Raw genomic sequence first — 10,793 nt, 5'->3', positions numbered from 1 at the left:
GGTGTTTAATGGCTATTTATATCTGCATACAGGCTGTCTATTTTTTCTAATGCATAACTGCTTATAATTGTGAAGAGAATTCTATAGTCAGCCAATTTCTTGGAAGATATAGTGATTTGAATTAAATGCAAAGGATGAAGATTAATTTTCTCCTACACAAGCTAAATTAAGAAGTTCACCTGATAAACAGCTTAGTATTTAGATATGTAAATATAGGCGATATGGGTATATTGCTGATAAAAGCATATACATACAACAATAATAATAGTAACAACCATAATAATAATAATTAATATAAAAACGTAATGTGAACCTTTTTTTTAATTTTTGCTTTGCTTTATAATTAAGTTCAGTTGTGGAGAGAAAACACATGTGTACCCCATACCATGCGCTATGTTTAGATCTGGGGATCTTGACTTGCTGTGCATTTTATGCCTCAGGCCTGAAATGCATTAAGGGCTGCCTGCAGTCAAAAGACCATTCAACTATGATTTAGTCTTTGCTTACTAACGTGTAATAGGACAATTTGTGTTTATTTAGTTGTATCATAGGCCTAGCTTATCTTTCTCATTCCCATCACTCAGATTTATTTTATTGTATTTATTTATTTTATTTTAGACCTAGGCTATGCTGATATTAGTTTGTATTATTATTTTGTAATGTGTTTCAATGCAATGACCTTATCTTCATTGTACATGGGATTAGAAGTGTTAAGGAGCGATCCTGCCCTGCCTCTGCCTCGAGGCGTGTCATCCTCTTTGCCCCCCACCATAAAAAGCTCCTACTTGACTTTTCAACCTCCGGGATTCCGAGTGACTGCGTCGATTGTATACTCCGTCTTCCATGCATTGTCCGAAAGCAAAGGGCCTTCTTGATCCCGTTACAACTGTTGCAAAACGGTCGGAGGAGAGACATTCACGCCACGCAGACAGACGGCAGTGCGGGGGTAACAACAAGAAGAAAGGGGGGAGATTGAAAAAACACACACTCCCACTTCCACTGCCTCCCTATTGAGGCCCTTATTCATTGGGATCCTCACGCTTAACCATTTGCTATTCATGGGGCGCAGTGGTGTAAAAAGTAACTAAGTAAATTTACTTATACGGTACTTACGTACAATTTTGAGTTAATTGTACTTTACTTGAGTAATTCCAATTTCCAACAATTTTAATTAAACTCCACTACATCTCGGATCCAAATATTGTACTTTTACTCCACTATACATTTATAGGAAAACTTTAGTTACTTTGTAGATTGAGTATTATTACAAAACATACATTAACCACTTCAAGCTTATATATTTCGGCCATTTGAAATATCTGATCTACAAGTTCACAATGCGTTGCAATGCCACATATTGTGAGCTTGTAGATCTGCTATTTAAAAAATAAACGTTTACACATTTTAGACGGGACATTCTGCATAATAGGCATATATTTTAGTACTTTAACTACATTTTGATGCCAATACTTTTGTATGTTTAGTCAAGTACATTTCGAAATCCGGACTTTTACTAGTAACAGTCAGAGTATTTCTGCATGGCAGCACTGATAGCCTACTTTTACTTAAGTAAAACATTTGAGTACTTTTTTTTCCCACCACTATTCATGGGGAGAGTTTCTCCATAAACAGACCCGGGGACAGGAGTGGCAGATGCCGTACCATTATTGCCTCACGGCTCACTGAAGACTGTTTATGTACGGCTAAAAGAAGGCGGGTTAAGCTAATCAATCACGTCGACCAGTTTGTGCTAAAGACAATTCGTAAGAGAAAACCATATGGCGTTGGGGCGGCAGCCACCTTTTCTTAACACGGCAGACCCCGGCCAGACCCCAGCCTTCTTTCTTGTGACAAGTCGCATTCAAAAGCCGGAGAGAAAGAATGAAAAAGAAAGCTGTTCGTCTGCTGCTAATTGAGCTCAAGGCACTTGAGGACTGAAAGGCCGTGTCATTATTCAAGAGGTTTCGATTTTCTCTCTTTTTAACACCAACCCACAAATATTTCCTGAAATGGCATTTTTTTGGGGGGTTGGCTTTTAAAACGTTAGGCTACATCCCATCCCATTGCATCCATTCACTGCAGCTAAACAACAAGACACCGAATTGTCCCGAAAACATATCTTGAAATATCATATACCCTTTATTTACATAGATGCTGATTAAATAGAATGTTACAATAAAATTATCGCATATGATGTTTAATTTATATACATAATAAACCCAGGGTGTGTTGAAAGGTGGTGATGATGTGCTGGTTTGCAAGTTGGATAATAATAGTGATGCTTTAGGCCCGCAGAAACACTTTCGTTTTTTTTTTTTTAACAAATCAATTTACATTTAACACGGGATATAAGCTCAACTTTTTATCCCAGTTTAGTTTGTCTTGTTGACATATATTTTTTTAGTTGTTGCAGTTGTTGTTACAAGGGCTATAGGCATGAAATAAACCAGGGGAGATATTTAATTTAAATATTTTGGTTGATCCAAATGTAAGAATATGGATGGATGGCTTAACCAAAAAAATAATTGCACAACTTTCCCCCTATAAACTAACATGAAATACAATTGCAGTCTTCCTGTGCACCACAACAGGTCTGTCTGTCTGTCTGTCTCAAACGCTGGGAAACAAGATGTATTCCTCAAACAATTCGGTAAAATTCAAAACAAGACATCTGGAGGGCTTTTACAGTCCGATTAATAAATTAAAATGAAGAAGATCGAGGAGAAGAAAAAAAAAGAAAAAATCCTTAAACGTTTTTCCTTTTTGTCAATATCCGTGCAAAAGTTTGTTTTTCTTTTTTGGGGTGGAGAAGAAGAAGAAGAAGAAAAAAAAGAATCCCCTCTCTCTATTCTTTAAAAATTCGAGCCTACAATAATAATATACTGTCAATCGTCCACCTCGATCTCCTCGTCCTCTTCTGAGAACTCGTCCGTGGTTTGGTCTCTGGACGAGGAGGGCGACTGTGGGAACGCGCGGTGGTGATGTCCTCCTCCCTGGGACGACGGCGAGACGCTCGGCGAGATCGCCCCGGAGCTCATGCCTTGCGGGTCGTCTTCAATGTCGTCCATGTTGACCAGCTTCTCGAGGGTCTGCGGGGGGATCTTCTTGAGCGACTCCACGTCCGCCTTCATCTCCTCCAGGTCCCGCTTGAGCTTGGCGCGGCGGTTCTGGAACCAGGTGATGACCTGCGCGTTGGTCAGGCCCAGCTGCTGGGCGATCTGGTCCCTGACACGAGAACAAGCAGAACCACTGATTTAGAAGAAGGATTTTAGAAGACACAAGAGTCGGGTCAAAGATATTCAGAGACAACAGCATGGTATATGTGCTATTTACCGGTCGGCCGGGGACAGGTACTTCTGGTAGAGGAAGCGCTTCTCCAGCTCGTAGATCTGGTGGTTGGTGAAGGCCGTCCGCGACTTTCTCCTCTTCTTGGAGGTCTGCCTCTGGCCGAAGGCGTTGATGTGTTCGCGACCTTTTTTTTTTTTTTTTTTTGGAGACCAAAGATACACAGGGGTCATATTTTGGCTCAATAACAACAACTTACTCACAGGCAAAACAAAAAGACAACCCCCTGACCCTTTTACTGTTTATTTTTTTAATTTCTATTTTATTTTTATTTTTTTGCATATCCGTGTTTTATTTGTCATTTAATGTTGTATGAATTGAGTACAAAGGGACCCCGATGCATACAAGTCTGACAGCTTTCTTATATCCGTTTAGTTGACCTTGTATCAGTGAACTGTACTTTTTCCTATGCAAACTTCGAATAAAGTATCCAATCAATCAATCAATTAATCAAACACAAACAGAGGGCATCGTTCTGGCATCCAGGAGTGTTCCCGTGCCAGTCTGCCGCTCTGCCCACTTCAGAGCATGATAGCCTGGGCTCATAGGCCTCGTTAGCTGATCAACTTTTTCCCCAAATGCCATTTCGTGATATAAAACAAGCGTGGCTATTTAGACTATCACGACAATACAACTAACTTCAGTGAAATTATAGGCCACGACGTCATGCATTATACAACCTAAATATGTTGCTATAGAGGTCACTTTAGACACTTAACCAAGTCAAAACAAATCAGGCGAATAGTTGCTCCCTGCTTGTTAGCATAGGCTGTGGTTTGACCACCTTGCCAGATCTGACTGTATAATTTCAGCCATAAAGCGAAACAAAGCAAGGCAGTGATATGTCGAGCTGTTTACCTTCCGCCGCCTGGATAACGCTCACTTCCAGTCCTTTAAACGTTTTGCTGGCCAGTTCCTCCAGCGCGCACAGCGGAGACGAGGGGGTCGTGATGCCGTTCCGCGCCGCGTTGGAGCCCGTTACTTTCTCCAGGACCCTCGGCGGACAGATACTCGCCGCCGACTTCTTAACGGACGGCTTGTTGAGGATATCCTCGATGCTGAACGGCGTCAGCGGCTTGTTGGAGTTGGCCGGGGGTGGCAGCTGGTCCAGGGGACCCCCCCGTCTCCTCTCGTCGCCGCTGGACTGCAACACAGAGCCTGCCTTCATGTCTTTACTGGAGGTCATCGCAGTCCCAAAGAACAAACAAGACTGCCGTCCAAGAAAAAGTTGGTTATTTCATTCAAATGGCGTGTCGTGGACGTCCCCCGTGATTCCTTTTTGATATACGCGAAGTTTTGTAGAAGCCCTTGTTTGATCGCCAGCCTTTTTTAAGCCGATCGCTGCAACTTTAGCTCGCCTGTGAGGTTTCCTCCACAATAAGCATGCTGCTTCGGGCGTAGCCACAAGGCAAGCCGAACTGTATTCCCCTCAGAGCGCCTCGGTTCCTCTGCGAAGTTCCATGTAAGATCTTTAGGAAGCCTAACAGCGCGACTGGGGGGCGAATCCCTGCAAGGAAAAAGCTGTCTCAAAGAACATGAAAGAAGAAAGCGTCCGCTAACGAGTTATTGTTGATTGGGCGAAGTTCAATTAGAGAAACACTACACTACTTGCTGACCCGCTGCTGCGTCTTAAAGGGCCAGACCATAAGAATTAATTGGACGCCGAAATAGGAGGAGTCTCGCACCCCCAGTCTGTTGCTGTTGGTGTTCGAGCAGAGCGACAGAGATGACTTAGAAATGTTTATGCATGTTTCTCCCCCTCTCACCAGTTTCCCCGTGTATTCTTTTTAGAACATTTTAGATTTGGTTCCATTTATAACAATCCCCAGAGCATTATTACAATACAGTACAAAGATTGGAAGAGCACCAGCCAGGCCCGTAATGGACTCGACTCGAGCCGTGATGTTAATTTGGTCATTTCGTGCGTAATTACGCACAATGCGTCACGCGTAATATCGCGCAGGCATTACGCATTGTGCATAGGCATTTGACATAAAAAAAAAAGAATAGTTATTGTGCGAGCTTAATCTTTTATACCACAGTAAGCAATTTAACTGAAACTATTACTAAACACAAGAGCTCTATGTCAGGCCCATGGTTAAAATCATGATCATTTTCTCTTATTGTAACAAGAGATTAATAAATAATAACTTGGTAAAAGAAAGGGGGAAAATGGGAAAATAGGCTACTAATGGTGGCACTGAAACTAAGTTAGTCCTATTTTAAAGGTAGATAAATAAACAAAAGCAAAAGTAAATGTCCATTAATATATTCCCGTATATTATTTGCTGCATGACATTCTTAACCCATGGATTCGAGTTTAAATATAAATGTAATCCAATGCTGGACCCTGAAACGCAGCCTGATATGAGGTGAGGTGCTTCACAATCTAACGGGCTCGTCGCAGGTAAGAGGACGGGACAAGATATTCGTCACGATGGCAGTTTCACCTCATTATGTGAAATGTTGTGATCGAGGTATAAGCTCTATCATGTAACGAGTCATTTTAGAAGGAGAAAAGCGGAGGACAAACCTGACGCCACGGTGAAAGCAGCAGGTATGTTCCATTCAGAGGGGCTTTAACAAGAGGATGTCCACTATAGCCTATATCATTTTTCCCCCTTGTTACATTTACGCAAATCGGAATGTATTTATTTGTCACCTTGCGTTTCATATTCGTTTCAATACATTTCGTTAGTACAAAGACTTAACGAAATAGTCTACCATTTGCTTTTAAGAAAAAGAGAATAAAAAATGCAATACGTGGGGGGAAATATTTCAGCAATCGGTATAGGCTTACATCCGTCAAAACTGCCTGAAATTACAAACGTCAGCATCAGTAGCATAATTATATTTGGACGAATGTGAACAGCATTGTATCTTGTAATGTTTTATTTATTTTTGTACAATAATGTAAGCTTAAAAGCTAATACTGACATTCTATCACAACAGGGAATTAATGTAATAATATAATATCATAAGGCGAGGTTTAAGAGGCCTGCAACTATATCACCTGAGTTAAATAAAATAAAATAAAACAAAAACGAGTACATTTGTATTATTATGGACACTATATATTATATAGCCTATATTATTATTGTGAGCCGTTTGGACCAAATGGACCAGCTCCTCTCATGGAACAGTGTTGCTCGTCTCGTGCCAACAGGACCATATGGTGACATTCGTTGAGGGACAGCACGGGGCGAACTGGCACCGCGGTTATAAAACAGCACGAGATTCTATTAGCTACCTTGGAGGTCCGCCCGGTGAGGCTACCTTGAATATAAATGTTTTTCCATAACGAGCTATAATTTATGAGAATGTCGCGCGGGACCACCTCGTATCATAAAGTACCAAGAGGTCGTTTACAAAACAAGAATGGTTTGTTCAAAATGTCCTCAGTATATAGCTAGAGGCTTAAACTGAATATTTTATATTTTACAGAAGCTACAAATATGATGATGATGATGAAGATGATTTAATCTATCTTCAGTTCAGTGAGTTTCAAAGAAGGCTTAAAAAATATGGAGATATTTGTGGGCTTATAGAGACTATAGAGTTTGAACCAAATGCAGGAATTCGTGCATATTTCTCCCAGCGGAGGGGTGAGGGAGCCCGCGGTTATATATTTAAAAAGAGAGACAAGGGTCTTTGAAGAAAAGAGAAACAGACGGCCCACATTTTACTCCACCGTCTTTAATATATTTGCATTGAGCTCTCATGACTGTCCTTTGTTTAGATGTAAAATATAAGTCATAGGCCTATATAGCCCCAACTAACAAATAACAAGCTATCCTCTCTCTATACAAGTGCACTTGTCCTAGCATTAGTCATATTGTTAACATATAGCAATCATATCCCTAAATTTGACAGATTTGATAATTGTTTTAAATATTTTTGGTGACAATCTCATCGGCATCATAGACATCATAAGTGGGTGAGAAAGGAGAGATGCCATCCTGGTCGGGTAAGGGTGAGGGCAGGGAGAGGGGGAGGGAGGGGTTCTGTCTCCCTCACATGCGGTTGGCGTTAATCTAAAGCTAAAGTTTGGTCGGACGCGTATCTCCTCTCCAAACATGTTTCCGATGATCTTTACGGTCCAGAGCGAAGAGGCGCTAATTCGAAAAGGTTTTTCTTTGGCTTAATTTAAACGTTAATTAGAAGCAGAACACCTGACATCATCAATCATCGGGCCTTATGGGACTCAGGATGATTCGCCATGCCCATATCTCTCTCTCTCTCTCTCTCTCTCTCTCTCTCTCTCTCTCTCTCTCTCTCTCTCTCTCTCTCTCTCCCTCTCTCTCTCCTCTTGCCCATAAAGTGCTTGTCTCCATACAGGAGATTCACACAGAGGCCTCTCACTCTCACATATCTTTGGTCAAGCAAGAAGATACTGTATGTCAGAGCTGTTGTGCAGATGCTTCCAGGCAGCCAACATGACTTATAGCACACTCCAAGCTTTATATTTTATATTTTAGTGTTGCTCCATTTGGGAGCAACATTTACAAAACCACAGAATACTTCTGTTTGACTACCAGCATATACAATGCAGAGTGCAGTAGGCATAGGCTATAACCATCTCGTATTTTTTTGATTTTGTATTATTTATTATTATTACTAAAGATGAGTCAGATTTGCTCCGAGACGTTTGTAATACAAACGTATATATATAAAATAATAAAGCACGAGAAAAAACGAAGTATTTCAACAGCAGGTGCATCAATGTCGCGTGTATGCATATTATAGTCTATGTTCTTCCTTTGGAGAAAATACTAACAATGTGTGAAAATAAAAGCCACGAGGTTCAAAAATAAGTAGATAGAGATACTTTATTATAACCCCCGAAGGGAAATTCAGGTAGGCCTAATGGCCTATCCCATAGCTCATACAGTAAGGTTAGTTAAAACACAGCACAAAAAGAAGGAGATTGCTACAAACCAGTGGTGTAAGGCAAGCAACTAAGTAGGTCCTAAATACTCAAGTACTGTGCTTAAGTACAAATTTGAATTACTTTTACTTTTTACTGGAGTATTTCCATTTGTCAGTATTTTTACTTCTACTACATCACAGAGGCAATACTTTTACTCCACTACATTTATTTTAAAACTTTGGTTACTAGTTACTGTAGATTTTGATCATTATTATAAAACATACATTAACCACTTGAACCTTATTATAAACTGTACATTGGTGTGAAAATAATCGATCCACAAGCTCACAATGCATCTCCATTGTGAGCTTGTAGATCTGCTATTTTCAAAACATTTGTAGACCTATACAATTTTATGGTGATTTAAATGATGAAATATAAATGAGTATACTTACCTTTTGGTACGTTAAGTACGTTTTGATATCAGCACTATGATACTATGATATTATACTATGATTTAGACCTACTATGATATATTGTCTTTCACTCAAGTAGCCTACATTTTGAATTCCGGACTTGTAGAAGGCCTATTATATAGGCCTATACATTGCAGTATTGATACTTTTACTAAACATTTTGTTATAGCCCACTTTTTCCACCACTGATTATTGCAATGTTTTCGGGAGACAAGACAAACAAAGAAAGTAACACACAGACAATAAAGACACTGAAGTGGTGACTGGAGTGTTTAGGTGAGCCATAACGCCCTGTGCTAAAGCTGTCCCTGCCGTCCTCCAAGCAGCCTCTCCGACATGCATTCATCACGCTCCTCCGTTATAAAACAAAGGCAGCTGTAAGGCTACCAGATACGCTGCTATATACAATACTAACAGCGACGCAAGCACCATAGAACTCGATACACGGACATTCGCGTTTATGTGACACGTGAGAGGTGTGAACGGCGCATGCTAGGAGCTGAAACCGAGAAGCTGCTGTTTGTTGTTTTTCCATTGTCGCTATCCTCGTTTGTCCCGGTGTGTGCGTGTGTGTGCGTGTGCGTGTGCGTGTGCGTGTGCGTGTGTGTGTGTGTGTGTGTGTGTGTGTGTGTGTGTATAGAGATATAGAGATAGACTAGGCCCATGTCCAGATGAGGGTCAGCGAGTCCAATAGTGTAAAGACCTTCAGTGGGCCATATTTTAATTAATTAATTTATAATAACAATAATAATTCTATAACTCTAATAATAACATGATAATATTTTCATAATGATTACTACTAATATGATAGGCTATTTGCATCACCATCCATCATCATGCGTCTTCATTATTAATATAGTAGCCTAGTATAGCCTAATATTCGTAGTAGCCAACATATATAGGCCTATTCAAAATCAAAACTCAACATAAACGAAAGCAAAATCCAATTTCACTCAATGTAATAATAACAGGCTCCAGATAATAAGTAGCTAGGCCTAGCCTATAATAAGTGTGTGTGTGAGACACTGACAGTGCCCGCGCGCGTGTGTGTGTGTTGTCGCTGCGGCTGCATGGCCCGTGCTTGGCGCGCGCACACATTAAAAGTGGGCACACCACACGCGGTGTTGTTCTCCAGAACGCGCTCTTTATTTCCCATGCAGTCTTGAGAGTAGCAGGAGCCTATAACAAACAGCATGGCGGGGAGGAGGAGGAGGCATAAAGGCATTTTACGACAGCCACTGAATAAAGCTGAATGTAGGCCTAATAACGTGTCGCTATAGGTTTATTACCATGCCCCCCCTCTACCTGTTGCCCTCCCCCATCCATCCCTCATTGCCATTCGTTGACATAATATTTAGATTGCCAGCAGGAGGCTGCTCCTACATTAAAGTCTCCACTTCGCTCTTATCAACCTGTGTGAGAACACTCACAAACCCCAGGGCGCCACTTTCTCCCGAGGGGTCACAGATAGTCACACACACACCACGTGACACCCTCCCCCTATTACGATAGGCCGGGCTTGTTCGGACGCTAATGACTCACACCGGGGTTCCATTTAACGCCTAATTACACGCTTGCTCCGCCGAAAATAGCAGACCTACAAGCTCACAACGCGTTGCGTTCAGCAGGCACACACAACAACAGCGTGGTACATCACACACCAGGGTTAACATAACAACAGAGGAGGGCTGTGCAGGGTTTATATATCTGGGATTACATGATGGCAACAGGGCCGCGCCGCCGAGAGAGAGAGAGAGAGAGAGAGAGAGAGAGAGAGAGAGAGAGAGACAGAGAGAGAATAATGTTATAATGTAATAATAAGATCAATTATTTGAGTGTATTGGTCCATGGACAATATGTTCAACTTAGAATTGGTGTTCTGAAAATGGGTTGAGTTTGGTTGTTTTTTAAATCCTTTTTATTACTATTTGGAATAATTGCTAATAACAATATTGTTGTTGTTGTTGTTGTTAATAAGCATGGAATAATTATGAACAAACAATAACAATAATAGACTGAAAATATGAGAATACAAAAAATATATATATATATATAAGAATAATAAAGTGTGTAAAAATAGTATATGGACATTTCAACCACAC

At 40.8% G+C, this 10,793-nt stretch overlaps 1 protein-coding gene across 1 annotated transcript; it reads right to left on the bottom strand.

Moving 5' to 3' along the window:
* Positions 1–2,885: 2,885 nt before the first annotated feature.
* lbx2 (ladybird homeobox 2) lies at positions 2,886–4,531 on the bottom strand (the record flags this gene model as incomplete). Its single annotated transcript, XM_080745928.1, has 3 exons — positions 2,886–3,225; positions 3,334–3,472; positions 4,204–4,531. The coding sequence occupies 3 exons, from the start codon at positions 4,529–4,531 to the stop codon at positions 2,886–2,888; spliced, it is 807 nt and encodes a 268-aa protein (XP_080602054.1).
* Between the last annotated feature and the right edge of the window lie 6,262 nt (positions 4,532–10,793).

Source organism: Nannobrachium achirus (genome assembly GCF_963921795.1).
Source record: "Nannobrachium achirus genome assembly, chromosome: 17".
In the NCBI taxonomy this organism is placed as follows: Eukaryota; Metazoa; Chordata; class Actinopteri; order Myctophiformes; family Myctophidae; genus Nannobrachium; species Nannobrachium achirus.
The sequence above is the reverse complement of the archived record's forward strand: the minus strand, read 5'-3'. Positions and strand labels throughout refer to the sequence as shown.